The sequence below is a fragment of the Peromyscus eremicus genome, chromosome 11, assembly GCF_949786415.1.
Source record: "Peromyscus eremicus chromosome 11, PerEre_H2_v1, whole genome shotgun sequence".
Classification (NCBI taxonomy): domain Eukaryota; kingdom Metazoa; phylum Chordata; class Mammalia; order Rodentia; family Cricetidae; genus Peromyscus; species Peromyscus eremicus.
The window spans coordinates 4,718,132-4,739,761 of NC_081427.1; the positions used below are offsets into that span (position 1 = coordinate 4,718,132).

A 21,630-nucleotide genomic window follows, 5' to 3' on the forward strand; every position below is an offset into this window, starting at 1 on the left:
CGCGAGGTGTCTCCCGAGAACCTGAGGCTCAGAGAGTTCATTTCGAAATACGTAGGATTGTCTCGAAGGGGAGATAGAAAGGACCGCATGAAGTGATGGAAGTGCGAGCCTGGTCAGAGTTAGTGGTACAGTGGTCCCGATTTCTTCTCTGGCTGTCTGCGGACTGTCATCGACGTCACCCTAGCAGGGTGATGTTACTGTGTTTCTCTGTTTCCCCTTGGGGAATCTTTATCCCTGGTACAGCCTCTCTCATAGTTGGATGACCCAGCTCCAGCTTGTGAACAGCTTAGTAGTCTCTTGGAACCACTCTGGACCCGAATGCGGACTTCAGCAATTTCAGAGATGTGTTGCCTTCTTTGTTTGAGAGGGGCTGGCTTTCCAGGCACAAACTCAGTTGGCTTATGAATCCTTCCCGGGAGAAGTTATATGAACCGTGTTTTAGTGACTGCCTCAAGTCTTAAGGTTTTCTAATAAATTGGACTGAACTGTCTCTAATGCTCGCCCCTGACTGACTCAACATTTGTAAGTCAACATTTAAATGTTTTCATCTAGATTCTGAAAACTGCACAATAAAGAGAATGCCTCTGTATCTACAGGAGTTGAGTTCTGTGATGTTTGCAAGTCTCTCGTCCTCTGATTTTTGGGGACTCACCCTGAAGTACCCATTTCCTGGAGAGGCTGAGAATTCAGTGTTGTGTTGGTAGCCTGTTCTTTCCTCTATTCCAGTAAGGAGGTAGAATGGCTTCCTCACTACCACAAGTCCCTGGTATCCAGCACGGTACAGGAGTTGGTTTCTATACCAGCCCCTCTCACCTGATCTTGGACATAGTGTGCTTCTAGTCACCTTTAGTGCCAGCGTTTTATATGGGGGCACAATCGACATATAACAAAGACTGAATTCTGTGTTGATAGAGTATTCCAGAAGCTGAGGGGATGACTCTGTGGGGGTAGCTGTGCGAGCCCAGGGACCCGAGTGTGCATCCCACACAAGCTACTGCAATACCAGTGCCCCTGTGGGGAGATGGACCGAAGAGATAGGAGACAGGGGCTGGCTAGACTGGTATACACAGCAGTGAACCACGCAGAAGGCAAAGATAGGCAGCTGAGATTGCTACCAAAGTTGTTATCAAAACGCTTGATCTATTCTTATGAACGGATGGGGAGTTCCTGCAGTTTAAATATCTACTGAACTCTTGTCCTTGGAAGTACCTTCATAAAAACCCCCAAATTTGTGTCTGTGTGTATCACCGATGGATAAAAGTCGGTTCTGGGAGGCAAACTGTTAGAGGTATGTCCATCTAAATAACAAATCCTGGAGATTCCCTTCGGACGGAGAATGTAGCTCAGTGGCAGGACCTTTGCTTAAGATCTGCAAAGAGGCTCTGAGTTAGGGGAAAGAGGCTTACAGACCATGGGAATGAGAATGTATGTGCCGTACTACATTGTACAACCAAAAAGATTATCAGAAGCAGCCTCAGGAGTACATACAGGGTTTTGAAACTAATACTTGGCTTAAAGAGTTATAATTGGGGAGGGGGGTCAACAATCTAAGGTTAAACAGACATCCTTGCAGAAGTTATTTTTGGTGTGAGGTTGTGGTGACCATTGCCCAAGGTTGAAGTGCTGGCAGAGTCTTTTGTGATAGATAAGTCTTATCAAGAACACATTCGTGCAAGCCCCTCCCCAATTACTTCTTGTCTTCCTTATCTGTGGCCATTAGTACTTGACAGGGAGGATGCTGTTTGCACAGCTGTCACCTTTTCCCCTTGATGGAACACTGTCCCAGAAGGGCTGGGGTTTGATGTGATCTGGTCCTATGAACAAGTGATCGGTACCTAGAGATCAGTGTTCACAGTGCCCACATGTGTCCGGCACAGGTTGTTTTAATAACATTCCTTCTTCACAGACCTGCCACCTGCTCAGCCCCTTTGCAACCTGCTTCATCTTAGTTTTACTCTATTTCTTTCTTCCCATCCTGGGCCAATCCAGCTGTAAATAAATAAACAAACAAACTAACTAACAAATAAGTCATTCTACCACACAGAATTCTCTCATACAAAAATCTCCCATTGTTCTGTTTAACTTTTCTTACCCTCATCACTATCGTTTCTTCAGGATTGTCTTTTCTATTTGCTGGTTCCTTTCTGCCTCACTTATATTTCCCTCTGTACCTTTCTATGTTGTAAATAATCTAACTTTTAAACTTTCCAATGTAGACAAAATTAGTCTACTTCTCACTAAAAGAACATGTCTTATGCCATTCATCCAGTTTGCCTAACCTCCCCTGCACCCCTGCAAAATCACTTTGATTTTTCTTATGCCCTGTATATGTGATGAGACAGAGCTTGTGAAAACAAGTCGTCAACATTGAAATTTTCTCATAGATCGATGTTGGCTATAAGTACATATATGATCACAGTGAATTGTTTAAAGTGGTCGTGCATATTGCATATGGTGAATCGTCCTTTGCATAGCATTGAACAAGCCCAGAGGACCTGAATTTACGTTTAGCTATTGATGTTTCAGAACTTTCACTTAACTTGTGCATTACTCAAATGCTCCGTGTCTCACCTTTTAGAATTGGGTTTGATCCCCAAGAGAGGGAAACAAAGAGAAGGGATGAAGATGAGAATGGAAATGGGGGAGAGAAGAAGTCAGCCTCCCTCGGACTTTTTCACATTATTATGTAATTTGACGTAATTTTAAATTTCAACTTACACAGGTTTGGTGTGCTGGCACACTCCTTTAACCCCAGCACTCTGAGTTCCAAGACAAAGATGCTAAAAATTTTTTTTTTCAACTTACCTGACAAGTTCATTTATAAACATCCCATTTACAATTACCTAACTTCATTAAGTGTTATACCTAGATCACTTATGAAAAAAAAAAAGAGGTATCAGACAAGCAGTCATCATTTGAAGTTACTTTTCTTTCCAAAACTTTAGGAAGTATGGTCATGCACACCTGTTACACCAACACTGTAGGCAGATTTTTCTTTTGGCTGCCACCTCACAAATGATGACACAGAGACTTCTTATTAATTATGAACACTCGGCCTATAGCTTAGGCTTGTTTCTAACTAGCTCTTATACCTTAAATTAATTCATTTATATTAATCTACATTCTACCATGTGGTGTTATTTCTCTTCCATCTTTTTTTCTTTTCTTTCTTTTTAGTTTAAATAACACTTTTCTTCATTTATTTTACATACGGACCGCAGCATCCCTGTCCTCCTCTCCTCCAAGTCCCCTTCTCCTTCTACTCCCCCCCCATCTCTTCTACTCCCCCCATCTCCATTCAGAAAGGGGCAGGCCTCCCATAGGCTTGAGCAAAGTGTGGCACGTCAAGTCGGTCCTCTCTTCCATCTTGCACCTCCTGCTTCCTCTCTGTGTCTCCTGGCGTCTCTTCCCTTCGTCTTCCCAGAGTCCTCTCTGTCCCTGGAAGTCCAGCTAACCTCTTCCTAGCTAATGGCCGTTCAGCTTTTAATTACACCAATCACAGCAATACATTTTCACACAGTGTACAAATATCCCACAACACAGTTCTCAGGCCAAAGAAAGAGAATCTCAGATTCAGTGTCAGCCTGGACTACATAGTTGGACCCTGTCTCAAGAAAACAGAGAACATGAAATGCTGTACTGCATGGTCCTTTTAAAACAAAACATTATATGCAAAATGGAACGTATTAATGCAAAGTCCCTGGCCTGGGAGCAAGGGAGGCACCAAAGAGGACTGTCCTTTTAAGTAGGACATTTCTTTGAAACATTATCAATCCTGTGAACACACAGACAAGCAGACAGTAAAGTGTTGGATGCTCTGAAGGAGTTCAGTCTCATGAGGCGGAGTAGGAGTCCCTTCTTGCAGGTCTCAGAGAAAGGGGAGACTCACAATACAAGCCTGCAGCCAGGCTGTCCCTGATTCCCAGGTGGCAAAGAGAGAGGAAGGAGCAAGACAACCAGGACTCTGAGAATGCGGGTGAGGTGAGGAGGGATGCACATCTGGCGGAAGTGTCGCTATCTCCACAGGTGGAGAGGCACAATCTTAGCTCCCTTAGATGCCTTGGAGTCCGGCAGCCTACAGTCCAAGAGCTTCCCTGGAGAAGTAAAAGTGGCTCCTGTCCTTTGCCTGGAATTCAGACACACTGGGAGGCCCCAGGTGACTTGTCTGCCTCTCTGTAGAAATGAGGAGGACAGACAGAGGGCAGCATTTAGGCTTAGCTGAGCAGTCTGGTCTGGGACTCTAACAATGGTTTGTTTTTAAGCTTTTATGAATAAACGCTTCCAAAATGTTTCAGAGGGGCGGGGAGAGGGGAACCGGGGGAGAAGAGAAAAAGAGAGACCCGGAGAGTACACTCTGCCTTGCACTCTCAACCGCACTTTTGCTTTTCGGAGACACTCGTGCGTGTGATCTTAAACCCCTAACAGAGATACCTGTAGGGGAAATACCAACCAGGGGAAAGCTGACAGTCCTGAGGACATTTCTTTCCTTTTTGTCAATGAATTTCAAAACAGTTCACTCATCAGATTCGCTTAAAACGTAGACCAAAGAGATTTGGGTTAGGTTTTTTTTTGTTTTTGTTTTTTTAGTGTTATGCATTTTGGAGTTTTGCCTGCATGTATGTCTGTGTACCACATGGGTGCAGTGCCCAAGGAGGGCAGAAGAAGGTGTCAGATCCCCTGAAATGAGGGAGAGATGATTGTGAACTTCTTAACCTCTGAAGCCATCTCTCCAGACCCTTCATTACTGTTGTTAACACTGTTGGTTTAGTTGAGCTATATTTTATAGGGCAGCCTTTGTCCAGCTGCCCAAAGGACTTGGCCTTGCAGCACAATTCACAACAGTTGTACCCGGGTAAGGCCCCCAAATCAGGGAGACATGCTGTCACTCAAACCACCACAGCCTCGTTGTGGAAATGTCTTGTAGAAATCGGGGTTTTTTGTTGTTGTTGTTGTTCATTTGCTTGTTTGTTGCTTTGTAAAGCAGAGTGGCCATTGTGCAAGTCAGGCTGGTAGGAAAGCCTTTTCCAAGTACTTGTTTTCAGGCATACGTACAACAGATTCCATCTCCCTTCATTACCTTCCTAGTTTATCTATCTGTGTCTTCACTGTTGTTTGTACTTGGCAGTGGGAGGATTTGGTTTTTAGAGACAGGATCTGACTGCTTGGCTCTGGCTAGCCTGGAACTTGATATGTACAATAGGATCAACAGACTGGCCTGGAACTCAAAGAAATCCTCCTGCCTCTGCCTCCAGAGTGCTGGAATTAAAGGCATATGCCTCCACACTTGACTTTATTTGCTTTTTTTTTTTTTAAATGGAGTTTGACAAACTGAGCAGATTTTGAGTCTACCTGTTATCACAGGGCTGTCCCAACACCATCTTTTCTTGGGGTAAGTTCCTACACTGTGCAGGGTTTTCCACTGATAACATGAGCTGTTTCTTCCTGATCCCTAACCTTGTAGGATTGGCATTCATGATAACTAGGCTGCTGTCTGAACAGCTCACATAGTACTGACACATCCAAGGGTTTCATCAATGATGACAGGCTCTGTTTTACTTCGACATACATATGGGCCTGTCTGTTTATATTCTGCCAGGCTTGATGCCAGTGAAGAACTTCTGAGAACTCCAGGTTAGAAGCAAAGGCAGTGCTTCCTAAAATTTTATTTAGCAGTTTGAGTCGAAGCCTTTGGATTTGAAACGCCACGATTAAGTGTAGGCAAGTGAGAGAATGGAGGCAGCCGTGCAAACGCAATAGTCCCTTCTAGAGGGGCAGAGGCTGAGCAGACCCTTCTGTAGGGAGGAGAGGCCTGAGCACAGCAACCAGTGCTGACCTTGGGCTGCTGACTGGGGGGACTGGTGGCACCAGAGTTCTGATCATCAGTGCCTTCTTCATTCACTCATTTGCTTTCGTTAGTTTTTAAAATTGGCATTCAAAGTCATGAGCAGTTGCGTGAGTACTTTGTGATAGTCATCCTTCTCCACTTCCCTCCCTGTCCCTCTTCTCTCACCTGCTGACCCCTGTCCTCTCCCCAACTTCTCTCCTGCTTTTCAGGTCTCATCTCTTCTGTTGCTGTCTCTTTATCTCTCATGCCCCCATTAAAAGCTTTACCCCCCTCGAGGTCCCCATGACCTAGTTTCATGACCTGTACGAGTACAAACATGTATATATATACACATATCTAAAAGTTAAAATCTAGGATCCAGCCAGGTGGTGGTGGTGCACGCCTTTAATCCCAGCACTGGGGAGGCAGAGGCAGGCAAATCTCTGAGTTCGAGGCCAGCCTGGTCTAAAGAGCAAGTTCCAGGACAACTAAGGCTACACAAAGAAGTCTTGTCTTGAACACCCCCCCCCCTAAATCTAGGATACACCCATGAGAAAGAATATACAGTGTTTGTCTTACTGAGTCTTGCTTATTTTTGCTTAACACAGGGATGGACATCTTCTGTTTGCTTTCTGGCAAGTGCTATGACTCAATTTCTTTGTGGCTGAGTAGAAAACTGTTCCAAAAGCACTTGTTTTGCCAGATGTGGTATTTAAAACTGCTGGGAGATACTTCTGTGGGAGTAGGGAGGCAGTGGAGGGAGAGGGAGAGATACATGTCAGTAGACACATAGCCCATGTAATTCGGTGACATTTAAGTTTTCCCAGTAGAAACGATAAGCAGTTTCCATTCTCCCCAAGCATCTTATTTATTAAGTAGTCATTTGAGCTGTAGCAGCATGTCCTGGAAGAAAACCAGGGTGGAAACAGCATCTCGTACAGCCAGTCTGGCAAACTCTCCCCAGCCCTTGTTGGTATAGGGTGTTGTGGGTGGTGCAAGCCAATTGAGAGAGCAACAGAGAACAAAATGGCATGGGCCCAGAAGTGGTGCTAAGGGAGACTGGCCTGGCTCCTGTGTGACTGTACCAGAGGGAAGCCAGACCCTGGCCTTGGGAATATGAACCTTCTCTGGTGCTGAGGACAGAAGGGGGGGTAACAGGGGGGCAGGGAGGGGCACAATGGTGGCTGGGAGGTCGCCAAGGGTAATGACAACAGCCTATATTCTTTGGGGAGTCTCTTGGATTCCCTCGACTAACATCATGAAGGGAGGTTTCCCACTCTTGGCCTTGGGGGTGGTTTTGTTAGCTCTTAAGGCGAGGAGAAAACAACTGATAACAGCCCACCCTATGCCATTCTGTTTGGTTCATGCTTTGGTATATGCACATTTCGTAATATTGTAACTTTGCAGATTAATTTCGTCCCATTGAATATTAGATGACAACTCCCAAGTACCCAAAGAGATTTTTAAAACATGAAGATTTCAGCTCACAAAACATTGGAAATTATGTCTGTTGCAAATTTACATGATAATGGAGATCTCACATTGAATTTGGGCACCATGGGGAAAAGAAATCTATAAAGCACGTGACATGACTTTAGCTTCCAACAGCCTTGACATTAAACTGTGGTATGGTTTACACATTGATGCTGTTGGAAGTTTCAAATGAATCGAGAAGATAGTTTATGGAGTCTGCAGAGAAGCTCCTTCCAGAAGCCCTGCAGAGCTCACCAGGAGATTGAGGGTCTTCATTCAGGACGAGGCTGTCTCGGCTCTGAGTTCAGAATAGTTCACAGGCACCTCTCTACACTGCCAGACTGCTGTGTGTAGCCGCCAAGCGAAGCCTGTTCCTTATGCTCAGAGCGAAAGGGGATAGTTAAGTCCATGGTGTGTTGGATCTGCTCGCGGGTGATCTAAATTTATCCAAATTGTTCTATAATAAAAACTCAGGAGTCAGATGTTGAGGTGAGAACCTGATAGATCAAGAAAGCGTGGAGAAGCTGGGCAGTGGTGGCGCATGCCTTTAATCCCAGCACTTTGGAGGCAGAGGCAGACAGATCTCTGTGAGTTCAAGGCCAGCCTGGTCTATAGAGTGAGATCCAGGGCAGGCTCCAAAAGCTACACAAAGAAACCCTGTCTTGAAAAATCAAATAAAAAAAACAAAAAACAAAGAAAGTGCAATTACACTATAGAAATGGCAAAGTGGAGGAATGACCAGCTGACCCCCTCTCTCCACCTTCCCAGATTGGAAAGACCAGTGAATCTTTCTAAGTCTCTCACTACTCTTTCCTGTGCCTTTCTGTCATATTGTATCCTGGGTCATCCAAATTCTCTATGGCTAATTTTGATCAGTTAGCCGTGTACTCTGCCCCCGATTCAAGATAACATTAACAATCTCCGAGTTACTCTAATATCTATCCTATCTTCTTTTTTAACTTTTTTTTTAGATTTATTTTATTATGTATACAGTGTTCTGCCTGCATGTATCCCTTCAGGCCAGAAGAGGGAGCCAGATCTCATTACAGATGGTTGTGAGCCACCATGTGGTTGCTGGGAATTGAACTCAGGACCTCTGGAAGAGTAGTCAGTGCTCTTAACCTCTGAGCCATCTCTCCAGCCCTCTATCCTATCTTAATGAGTCCAAAAGTTTTCTACCTAAACAACTTTCTATCATAACTTGTATTACCATCCTAAAAATATCTTCTTAGACCTTAAAATGTTTTCTTAGAAAAACAACTTAAGCTTTTTTGTCTTTCAACATTATAAACTTCACATTTCTTTTGTAAGTTTCTTTTCTGAATTTGGTAACAAGGAAAATTGTAACTATAACTGTCTAGTCTTCAATCCCATCAAAGACTTGAGAAGGATAAAATATTGTCTGAGTAAACAGGAAGTGCAGAGCAAGCAACTTCCAAAACTATAGTGTTGTTGGATAATCTTTTTGTGCACTGTAAAGATGTGTCTCGGCCTAAGGCACCTTTGGATTGGTTTAATAAAGAGCTGAATGGCCAGTAGCTAGGCAGGAGAGAATAGATGAGACTTCCAGGAAGAAAGAGGAACTTGGGGTTAGAATCTAGGCATGCAGGAGACTCCAGCGAGACACTGAGGAAGTTGGATGGATGTACAGAATGGAGGAGAGGTAAAGATCCATTTGGCAGAACGTAGATTAATAGAAACAGGTTAAGGGTTTTTGTTTGTTTGTTTTTATTGATTTTTTTTTGTTTTTGTTTTTCAAGACATTGTTGTTTCTCTGTGTAGTTTTGGCACCTTTCCTGGAACTCACTCTATAGCCCAGGCTGGCCTGGAACTCACAGAGATCTGCCTGCCTCTGCCTCCTGAGTGCTGGGATTAAAGGCGTGTACCACCATCACCTGGCAGAAACAGGTTAAGTTTTAAGAGCTGGTTGGGAACAAGCCTGAGCTAAAGACTAAACTTTCATAATTAATAAAAAGTTTCCATGTCATTAATTGGGAATTGGTGATCCCAAATGAAAGTCCCACAAGAAAGTGCAATTACACTATAGAAATGGCAAAGACAGCTGGCTGCCTGGACAGTCACCAGAGGCTCCTCTGCAACATTGGGGCATCCATCTTCAGCTTACATGCCCAGAATATCTGAAGACTTTTCTGTGAAGTGGGAATTTTGAAGGACTGTCCTACGTTGTCTTGGCAAAGTTTGGCAGTCACCTTCTTTTGTGTCCTGCTCGTCCAGTTTGGACAGCACACTGTCAGCAGTCCAGGGAAGGGCAATTTCCTGCCCAGTGCCTAACTTTGCCACAAATGTAAGCAAATGAAGGTTCTGTGATGCCCATCATCTTCTCTGAAGTAAATTGGTGCTACCAGGAGCAGATGTGTCTCACTATCATAAAAAGTCTTAGGTTATTAAAACATCTTAAATGCCATATTCTGTGATTTCTGAAGTGTTTGAAGTCCACCTGTCTATCTAAAATATATCTCTGACCTCAAAAACATATCTAACACGGCTACAAGTTTGCTTGTTATAGATGACTAACTACTAACCCGCATTTCTTAATTATCCTAAATAATTTGTAATAGTAGCTTTCAAGGACTAGAACCTCACATTACATTTTTAAATGAGCTGCATAGGTACGTACAATATCTTAAACAAGAGTAGAAACATATATAAATATATATATATATATACATATTGTGTTAAAACAAAATAAACTTAAATTTATATCAGTATATAAAAATCCATACCAATGTAAAATATTTCAGTTGCTTTTTAGTTTAAAAGTAGACTTAATAATCTACCCTTTTATCCTGTCATTCCTATATCCCTCTCCTTTTTATGTTTTCAGAAAGAGATCCCTGAATCCAACCTCCTCTGTTTAGTTTCCTCCCTGACCATGGCCAATAACAACTTGCAGCCAACCCCCCTAAACAATGATAAACATCCATAATCCACCAAAGGACCAAAAAACCACCCACCTCAGCTCTTGGAAATGTGGGCATCATGTTCTTAAAATTACTTCTTGTTGTCTGGAGGTGACGGCATCTTTAGGGGACCCTGAGAAAATTGAGATAGAGATCAAATCCTGGGAGAGCTAGCTGTTGTCCACTCTTGGTGTGATGGGAAAGTGCAGGGCTTATCTGAAATCCTGACTGGAGTAGTCTTTGAGGCTGGACCATCTTAGCTAACTGCTTTGAAGTTGTCCTGAGCAGTTTGTAGTTCAAAGCTGATCTTAGTGTGGTATTTTTCAGCTTAGTGGCATTACCACAATCCTGGTGGCATTGTCATGGTAGGGCCCTGTCATCTTCGTTGAGACCTCAAAGCTCACTTCCAGGAATGGTCACACAGTTTACTACAGAAAACTTAAACATCTTAAATGTCATATGCAGCAGATCTCCAAAAGGTTAAAGGATCATCATCTGTTAAATACATCAAGGGTACACAAACTTAGCCCCTAATTCCTGCTTCAGACTCAAACCTGAAATCACATACAGGAAGGTAGATAAAGCTTATTTCTAGAATTAGTTAGTACTCTATATGACCATTGGTATCATGACAGAAAGTTTAAATATATATATAAAACAATTTTATAAGTATTGAGATAAATATTTATACCTTAAGAAAAGCTTTAAAGAGTAAAAATTAAACCAAAGGATCATGAGATTAGTGACAATACAATAGTCCCTTAATTTTGATTTTTGTTCTGTCCCATACCAGGTTGCTCTTCTGACATGAGACAGAGATTTTGGATTTTCCTTTAACAAGCATGCTTGGGTTGAGAGAAGAAGACAATCATGCTCCAACTCCAAAGTAGCCTTAACTTTTAATTGAACTGGGACTACAAAAAGGCTATTTGCATTATATGTCTGTAGAGAATAGAAAAAAAAAACATTTAGGAAGATATATGAAATTTTATGCTGTTGGAGATGTGTTATACCATTCAGCCAATTTACTTTCTTTCTTTGGACATTTTCTCTGGATGATTCATCCTTTTTCTTCAGATGTCTCATTTGTCCAGTGGTCTTCAGATTCCTTAATTGGATGCCTTTATTCTTCTGCAAAGACAAAAACAAAACCTTGCCCCAAGCCTAACTTTGGGGACTTCCCTTTTTTGGCAGGTTATGTCTGATCAAATGAAAGGCATTTGTTAGTCTTACTAGTTTAGACTGAATGGCCACACTATTTGATGAACTATTACCTCTCCTAATCAAGAGTTCGCTCTTGTTTGAATCTAATATTTATCAATCTTGATGGTATCCATAGCTTTTCTTCTCCTGTGGAAACAAATGCAGAACCTTTCCCTCAATGTAACACATATCCTGGTTTCCATTCTGAGGTCAACACATCTTTGAAGTATACAGGCTGATTTAATTTAGCAGTTTTTCCCACTCTCCCTTGTCTCTCCACAGCTGTTATTCTTTTCTCGTTAGCATTTAAAAATTTTAAATTAATAAAAACACTGTGTTATCTATCTTTAGGGGTCTTTATTGCCCTTTTCTGGGTGGGTTTTTTTTTTTGTTTGGTTGTTTTTGTTTTTGTTTTTGAGACAGGTTTCTCTGTGAAACAGTCCTGGCTGTCCTAGAACTCACTCTGCAGATCAGGCTGGCCTTGAACTCACAGAGATCCTCCTACCTCTGCCTCCCCAGTGCTGGGATTAAAGGAATGCACCACTGCCACCACCCAGCCCTTTTCTGTTTATTAAGCATGTTTTTTAAAGTACAAATAGATCTTTCTGTAACTGCTTGTGCTGTAGGATTGTGTGGTTATACCTGTAATATGCTTTATGTTGCAATATGGAAAAAACTTTCATTTTACTAGAGACATATTCTGGAGCATTGTCAGTCTTAATTTGTATGGATATTCTGATAATGGCCATGACTTCTAATAGATGTGCAGTTACAGAATCAGCCTTTTCAGAGCTCAAAGCAGTTGCCCATTGAAATCCTGAATATATATCTATAGTATGGTGCACATAATTTTCCAAATGAAACACATCCATTTCTTCCTGCAGGTAATGGAATTTATACTACAAAGAACAAGTAGGACATTTACTTATAATTTTCTCGGCTTGTTGTAAAGTGATAGAAAAGTCTTTCTTCAAACCTTTGCTATTGACATCATGTTTATTATGAAATTCTGAGGTTTCTAGCACATTTCCTACCAATAGCTTATCAATTTTATGATTACCTTATGCCAAAGGACCTGGTAGACCTGTATAGGATCTGGTATGTGTTACATACAAAGGATAATTCCTATTTCTGATTACTTCTTATAGTTGAATAAATAACAAAGTTAATTCTGAGTCATCTGGAATAAGTTCAGCAGTTTCAATATGTAAAACAACTCTTGCTGCATATTGAGAGTCAGTAACTATATTAAGAGGTCCTGGAAAATCTAATAATGCCATGAGAATCATATGTAATTCTGACTTTTGAACAGAATTCTAATAAGGTCTTTGATCTACTTTACTTATTTTTCTTGACTTCTAACCTGCCTTTCCTGATTTGTTTGCATCGGCATAGAATGTAGGGGCTCCAGAAATTGGTTTTCCTCACACCATGTGAGGAAGGATCCAATTAGTTGTTTTTATAAACTGAAGTCTCTTGCTTTTGGTATATTTGTTGCTAATCTCTCCCCCCAAATTACTGTAAGCTCTTTGCCAATGTTCATTTTTTACCCATAATGAGGCAATTTCAGCATGTAAAAAAGTACCACAATTTCTGCTGGGTCTCTTCCTGCTAATTGACGAAGACTCAATTTTCCTTTGAGGATCAATTCAGAAACTTTTTTATATAGGTCTTTAATTCTTTACTCTGTGTGGCAAAAATATTCATTCTAAGATCTTATCTTCTCCCTTCATAAGAATTCCTATGGGAGGATGTGTAGAAGGTTGCATGACCAGGATATAATCAAGCTGTGAATCCAAGCAATCCACATGTACATCCTATAATTTCTTTTCTACCATAGCCAATTCTCTCTCAGCCTCAGCTGATAATTTTTTTGGACTATTTAAGGCCTTATCACCATAAAGGGTTTGAAATAAATTACTTAGTTCTTGGGTTGTTAATCCAATTGTGGGCCGTAACCTGTTACCAGCTCCCAGCAATTTTTGAAAATCACCAAGAGTCCATAACTTATCTCTCCTGTTTTGTACTTTTTGTGGTTGAATTTTCTGTAAACCTATATTATGTACTAGGTAATTAGTAGAATCTCCTCTTTGTATTTTTTCAGGAGGAATTTGTAATTCCCAACAAGGCAAAATTCTCTTTACTTCATCAAACATTTTTTTCCTAAGGTATCTGCATCTGAATCACGTAGTAAGATATCATCCGTATAATGGTAAATTATAGACTGAGGAAATTATTTCTAATGACTATTGTACAAAACTGTAGATGTAACCGTCTTATTAAATAAGAAACACAGAGCCAATGCAAAGATGAAAGCCCAAGAGGTCAGAGCTAAGAACTCAGTCGGTAGAGCATGAGACTCTTAATCTCAGGGTCATGGGTTCAAGCCCCACGTTGAGCACCAAATGTAGAAGTAACAGTCTTACTAAATAAGAAACACAGAGCCAATGCAAAGATGAAAGCCCAAGAGGTCAAAGCTAAGAGCCTTACCCTTCACTGTTGCAGTTATCCTCTTCAGCCAAGAGAGACCTACTTCCTGTGTGTTTGTCTTTATATAGACTTTCTGCTCTGCCTTCTCATTGGTTGTAAACCCAACCACATGACCTCCTCATCGCTGTCCATCTGTACAGACCTCCAGGTCTTCTATGGTTGGTATTGAGATTAAAGGCGTGTGTCTCCATGCTGGCTATATCCTTGAACACACAGAGATCTGCCTAGCTCTGCCTCCCAAGAGCTGGGATTAAAGACGTGTGCCACCAATGCCCGGCTCTGCTATGGCTTACTATTAGCTCTGACCCCCAGGCAACTTTATTTATTAACATACAAATAAAATCACATTTCAGCACAAATAAAATATCACCATACAAAACATTGACACAGGTGGGCTGTTTAATATTCCTTATGGAAGAATTTTCCACTGATACCTTTTAATAGACTGGGGAATATAAGTAGGCACTGTGAAGGCAAACTTTTCTCTATCCTATTCTTGTAAAGGTATAGTAAAAAAAAAAAAAAGTCTTTTAAATAAATAATTATAATAGACCATCCTTTAGGTAATAAAGGAGACAAGGGAATTCCAGGCTGTAAAGATCACCTTATTAATAGATCTCAGATTTGCTACCATTCTCCAGTTTCTAGATTTCTTTTTAATGACAAATTTAGGAGAATTCCAAGGACTGGTTGATTCTTTAATATGTTGAGCATCTAGCTGCTCCTGAACCAGCTGTTCTAGTGCCTGTAATGTTTCTGATGTCAAAGGCCATCATTCCATCCAGACAGGTTTGTTAGTTAACCATTTTAAAGGTAGGGCTATTGGTACCTTTGAAAGATCAATAGCTGTTATGCCCTGCTTATGTACAACCTGAATGGTTGTTGACTGTTCTTGATAATACTTGAAAATTCTTTTAATATTTTTCTCAGAAGCATACGTTACTTTATGGTTTGTTTCTGAGACCGGAGGAATGTTAATCTGCATTTAACAAGGCACAGAAAAGAGTAGGGATGGGCAAAGAAAGATTCACGGGTTGTTTTTTTTTTTTTTTCTGATCTGTGAAGGTAGAGAGAGAGGGTTAGCCGGTCACTCCTCCACTGTTTTCTTGATTCAAGGTTAATTTTATTGCCATTCACAGGTGATGTCCTTCCTAGGCTGACAGACTAGTGATATCAGACTCAGCAAACAAGAAGAACAGGTCCATAGGATGGCATTTCATACTCAGAAAGTCGCAGCTCGCATTTGCTGCTGAATTTAACATTGAACTTAAAGTGATGAAAGGTTGCTCTGTGACTCCAGCCTCCTGGGGAAGTTGCCATCCACAGAGTGATACCCATCTCCAGCATGTCATTCACCCTTGGGAATCTGTGGCATTAGCCCAGAAGTCTTGGTCAGATTGTTTATTTTCACACCTATTTTGTGTAGTTTAAAGCTTCTTAATTTTCTTCCCTCTTTTTGAACCTTTCTTTTAGATCTAGGCTGGAACACAAGCTGGGTTTTGTTCAGATCGGCGGTGTCCACATCTCCTACAAGCTGAGGATAGTTGGTACTTTATTACTGTTGGTTCATTGTCCAGATCCAACCAACTTATGTACTGAAAGTATTTGTAGAAAAATTACATCCATATTGAGTGAGTGTGGAGTTTTTATTATGACAACATTCCCTGAAGAAAACAGCATAATACCTGTTTACATTTGATTAGGTTGTGAGTAATCTAGAAAGTACACAGAAAATGAGTGTAGCTGGAGTTTTCCTGTGTCCCTCCCAGTCCACAGCCGCTCAGACCCAAGTAAACACACAGAGGCTTATATTAATTAAAACTGCTAGGCCATTAGCTCAGGCCTACCACTGACTAGCTCTTATATTTAAACTCAGCCCATTTTTGTTCATCTATATGTTGCCACGTATTCTGTGGCTTTTCCTGTGTGCCATTACATGCTGCTCCCTGGACAGTGGGCTGGCATCTCCTGACTCTGTCTTCCTCTTCCCAGAATTCTCCTTGTCTGCTTGTCCCACCTATACTTCCTGCCTAGCTAGTGGCCACTCAGCATTTTATTAAACCAGTGTACAAAAGCATTATCCCACTGCATTTCCTCCTTTCTGTTTAATTAAAAAGGAAGGTTTTAACTTTAACACAGTAAAATTACATATAACAAATGAGAATTACAGTTACACTATCTAGTCTATTTGTATTTTGTAAATTTAAAGAAAATATTCTATCTATCCTATATTTGTGAGTCTAAAGTTTGATATCTACCTTATGTCTTATCATAACCAAAGAAAACCATAGTTATAACTATATAGTCTTCAACTACATCAAAGACCTCAGAAGACTATAACAAATGGGCATGTATTTTATGTAAATGCAGTTGTGTATGAGTTGAACATCCAATGACTTAGTTGTTTTCAGGGCTCCTGAAACCAGTCTCCAAAGGACAGAGGAACAAATATAAACGCTGTGTGTGTGTGTGTGTGTGTGTGTGTGTCTGTCTGTCTGTCTGTCTGTCCATGACAAGTTCTCTGGCCTATGGCTTTAAATATTAACACACTGGGAGCTAGCTTATTTGGTAAAGCGGTAAAAGCACTTGTTATATAAACGTAAGACCCTGAGTTGATTCCTAGAACCCACTTAAGAAAAAACTGGGCACTGAGGAAATGTAGACTAGAGCATCCCTGGAGCCCTGATTAGGTGAGGCTGACTGATCAGCAAGACCCAGCATCTGCTGTTGCCACCTCCTCAGTGCTGGGAATGTAAGTGCTCACTTTTTTTTTTTTTTTAAAGCTGAGTACTGGGGATTAAACTCAAATACTTGCATTTGTAAGACAAGTAATTCATCAACCAAAATAGCCCTCTAGCCACCAGTAAACTGTATTTTAACAGGCATATTTTCTTTTAAAATTTTTATTTTTTTCATTTATTTTTATTATTTTAAATTGTGTGTGTGTGTGTGTGTGTGTGTGTGTGTGTGTCTGTGTCTGTGTGTGTCTGTGTCTGTGTAGGGGGTGTGTGCACATGAGTTCAGTCAGGGTTCCACAAGTGCCAGAAGTGTCAGATTGCTTTGGAGAGAGTTTTAGAAGAAGGGGAACTTGTCCATTTTTCTCTAAGTGAGTGTATCTGTTTCATGCTCTGTATAATTAGAATCCTGAATATTGTGATTGACAAACATGAGCGAAGCACAGTTGGTTCTTTATCTAAAAGCCCCTGATTTTAGAACAGAGAAAATCAACACAAATGTGCATCAAGAATGACATCTATACCAGAAAACAAACTGGGAAGATCATTTGAGGCAACAATGTGGAAACAGTCTCCCCAGTTCTCAAGTCTGCTCCTTGCTTTTGTTTCCTAAGGACTCTGGTGTTCCCGGTCCTGATCCGAGGAGGGAAAGCCACACCGCTGTTTTCCTTTGCTGGGGCAGTCCTGTTCTGCACCGTGAACGGATACTTGCAGAGTAGATACTTGAGCCAGTTTGCGGTGTATGCCGAAGACTGGGTGGCCAGTCCCTGTTTCCTGACTGGTGAGTGCACCGAGATCGCCCCTTCTGTGAGGAAGCTCCAACTAGAGAGGAAACCACAAGCCTGCAACGTGACCTCCCCAGGGAGTTCAGAGCAGGGAGAGGGAGGCTGTCTTTGCTTGCTTGGGCCAGGAGGGAAGGCCCGGCCCAGGTGCTTTGATCCCACTGATACTGAAGCACATGTTGTACTACAGAGAACTTGGAAGCAGCCACAGGCTACAGCCCGGTGATGCAGTGTTTGCTTTGATGTCTGTGGGGCCAAAAGCTGGCAATCAAGAATGGGAGAAGAAATTGCTTGTCTCTCTTTCTATCTCCCTCCTTCCCTCCTTTCCTCCCTCCCCCCCCCCCCATTTCTCCCCTCTGTTTCCTTTCATTCTTTCTCTATTTGTTTTTTTTTGGTAAAGGATTAATTTCAAATGCTTATATTTTATCTTTTGAGAATTTCATATGTGAGTATTATATTTACAAACTTTTCACCCATCCCTCTTCCTTCTCCAACTCCTCCCACGCCCCTTCCCAACTTCCTCTCAAATTCATGGTCTCCTTTTCTTTAATTATTGTGACCCACATGCATACACACACAGGAAACCTACTGAACCCATCTAGTGTTGCTCCTATGTGTATATGTTTAGGGTTGCTGCTTGGGATTGGATAACCTATCATGGAGCTAATCCCTAGAGAAAACTGATGCTCTCTCCTCCCCCAGCCATTGGTTGCCTGTAGCTCTTCCCCATAGGAAGTTTTCCCCCAACCACATTGGCATGCCAACTGGTATTGTCATTCTGCAAGTTGTGTTTAGGCAACCATACCGTTGAGAGTTCATGGGTGCACTTGCCCTGTCACGTCTAGAAGACACTGTGTCCCAGCAGATGTCCTGGTCCCCTGGCTCTTAACAGTCTTTATGCCCCATATTCCTTGAGGTCCCCCAAACCTTAAATGTGGTGCTGTATTTTAGATGTGTCAGCTGAAGTTGGGCACTCTGTAGGCAGTGGTTCTCTGCATTTTGAGAGTTGTAGATTTTTGTCATAATCTCTGTCTGCTGCAAAAAGAAGCTTCTTTGATGAGGAGTGAGGGCTACATTTATCAGGCTGCTATCGTTGAGATCATTCTCATACCTCCTTTCAGCCTGTGAGTGCAGTCACTGCCTGAAGCAGCTCATTGGACGACAGACCACACTGCCTGAAGGCACCTTTACAGCTGGTCTACAACCTGAGCTGCCTATTAATTGTTTACAAACCTTTGACTTCTCCATGTTAAATGGAAGGACATGGAAGAAAAGATGACATGCCCAGAAGGAAGTGAGCCAGACTAACGGGGACTATGGGGATCCTGCCCCTCGATAGTCCCCTCCCTGAGTCCAGGAAGAATCTACGACCAGCTGATAATTAATCTTTGAGGATAGGAAATGAATCTATGTATGTGAAACTCCTTAGTCCATACACTTTATTATTCTGTGTCAGTTCTCTCTCTACAAACTTCTATTCTGCTCTCATGCCTAGCTCCTTTCTTGCCTGATTATCTGCTATCACCTCTAAGTTCTAACTTAATTCTCTCATCTTAGTTCCGCCCCATCTAGGTTCTCATCCATCTATTTCTTTTCCATCTTAGCCCCTCTCCCATCTCCTTCTTTCTCATCTTGTTCTTCCCCATCTAGCTCTTCCTCATCTTCCATCTTGTTCTCTCTTCTCACCCTTCAATCTAGTTCTTCCCCATCTCAGTACGTTCCTCTCCAGTTCTTACCCATCTAGTTCTTCCATTCTCTTTTCTCTCCTCTGTCTCATCCTCAAGTCCTCCCCCAATTCCTCTTCTAGGTTTCCTTATACCTCTTCATCCATCATCTCTCAGTTATTCAGTTATAAAACCAAGCAATAGCAATCCTCTGGCCAAGCAAGGTCACCAGGCTTGAATTCTTACAGGGTCATGAAGGCAGACAAGAGTTTTCTTCAGGCAGTGACCATCAGGTTTTCTTTGACAACCCAAAGGGAAGTGGTAAAGGAGGAGGTCAACTGAGAGCTAGTGATCAGTTAGTATATCAAAAAGGGAATTTATGTGCTCAATCTACATTCCTAGAAGTGGTTAGGTAAAAATGTTAGGAGTCTTTAATGTTAGTAAGGCTGTATAAGAAAGGAGGGTATCAGCTTAAATTGAACAAGAAATAAAGCTATCCACTTGACCTAGGAGACAGGCATTGTTTCCAATAGGGTGTTACCTTAGTTCATGCTTGATAGGCATTTTAGATAAATACACTGTTAGGAGTTCTTTGAACCACATATAGCATACAAAAAAATCATTGTAGGAATCAGCTAATATAGATACAAAAGCTAAAATATCACCAAGACTTCTTTTTTGGTTTTTCAGACAGGGTTTCAGCAGTTCTGGTTTTTTAGTTTAGTAAAGAAAGGATGTTTCATTCTCTCTAGGTCATTGAATAATGTGGATAAATATTAAGTTTGGAGATAACTTGAAAAATAAAAGGTAATGGTTAATTAATGTTGATATTTAATCAATATTAATATCAGTAAAATATATTTGTAATCAAAAGCCTATATAGATGGCAGGCTGAGAATTATTTTAACCATCTAATAGGTATAGTTGTATATAGTTAGAATATCTCTGTCCTCATAAGGGAGCAGAGGAGTAACCTAAAAATCTACCATTAACTAGTATAGCATAATATGGTCAAATGTGTCTAAATACTATGATTCTGACTTATCAAAAGGAAATGGTTAGTTTGGAACATTGACTCTATCTATTAATCTCTGATTAGTGGTATTAATTTGGTTAAACTGTATTTTAAAGAGGCATTGTTAGGTAAAGAGTTACCTGAGTTAGTCATGAGCATCTGTGGGCCCAAGGCTGCAGTTGAAGCTGACCTAATAATTTAAAATTGTAATCAAGTCAGTATTAACCCGTATAGCTATGAAAGGAAAGTAATAACCTGTGTCAGGATATACATAACAAGACTTACATACAGAACAATTGTCAGAAGTACATGAGGAGAATGTCTGATAGTGTATACATTTCACGATCATGGGCAGAGTTTATACAATTAATAATAGAGCATTTTTAAGGGCAGGCCAGCCCCTGGGCTGGAGAGTTCAGTATGGAAAGAGGGTAAGTGAGAAGGGGCTGTAGAAATCGTTCATGGTTACTTCCTGCTGAGATGGGAGCAAAGCTAAAGGTCCTTAGGGCTGGGATGCAGTGGAAACCCAGGAAGCACAGGCTGTTTCAGGCTCTGTGAGACATGTAGTGTAGTAGGATTTCCTGTCTCATGGGTTGGAGCGTGGGGCACAAGGCTGAGCCGGACAGCACCTCCGTGTGGGCTGGAAAGCAGGATGCAGACCTGCAGCTAGCCAGCATGTCCATGGTCCAGAGAATGACAACCTGTAACTCTTTAAATGATTAGAAAGTCTGCTGGAAACAAATATATGTATTAATGGTAGAGCATGCAGTTAAGGAGGAAACTTTTTCTCTTAGATGTACCTATGGAATATTAAATACGTGGTTTTAGCAGATGAGAGAAGGGGATATCAGCCCAGGGAGAGAGGGAAAGCCTCCCCCCAGAGGAAAAAAAATTTGTAAGTGGGAGAAATAAACTGTAGTCAGGTTATATTTCTCCCAGTCCTTCTTGGCTTGTGAGCATTGGTGAATTTCGATCTTCTGAAGCTTTTACGAACCTTCTTAAAAAGACAAAATCTTTAGACATATTAGCAATATGATAACAGTGGTGAATTTTGTCAGAGCAAAACTATGAATCCTCAGAGTCTCAACAAAACATCAGAGTAGCCAGAGAATGAAACCTGAAATGTGTCATTTATATAAATTTCAAATCTTCTTTATCATTTGATCAAAATTAATAAAAATACATTTAGGACAGAATTATTATTTCTAATCATATTCCTATAAGTTTTGATATCATTGGTGAACAGTTCATCAGAAGGATCTGGAACTGTATCAATTTATTCATAAACTCAAAGCCCAATATTTAAGAATCTAGAGGCAAATATCAGCCTGTAATCAGACTAGCAGCTTTAGAGCACCTTTGTCCTTCAGCTGCCTAGTATATGGTGTGACCGGGCGATCCAGGATTCATAAAGACAGGTCAATATCCTGTGAAGACATGTAAGCATATCCTCTTCCTGACGTTATGAAAACATCAGGACCTTTTCAAACACCCATGAGAAGGTCACAGAGGCCTAGGTGAAC

General features: G+C 41.3%; 1 protein-coding gene across 1 annotated transcript in view; it reads left to right on the forward strand.

The window, feature by feature from the left end:
* Srd5a1 (steroid 5 alpha-reductase 1) overlaps nucleotides 1–21,630 on the forward strand; it is a 48,537-nt gene that overhangs the window by 558 nt on the left and 26,349 nt on the right. The window contains exon 2 of the mRNA XM_059276754.1: nucleotides 17,261–17,427. Within this exon, the coding sequence (XP_059132737.1) occupies nucleotides 17,261–17,427 (167 nt within the window). The remainder of the gene's footprint in view (nucleotides 1–17,260; nucleotides 17,428–21,630) is intronic.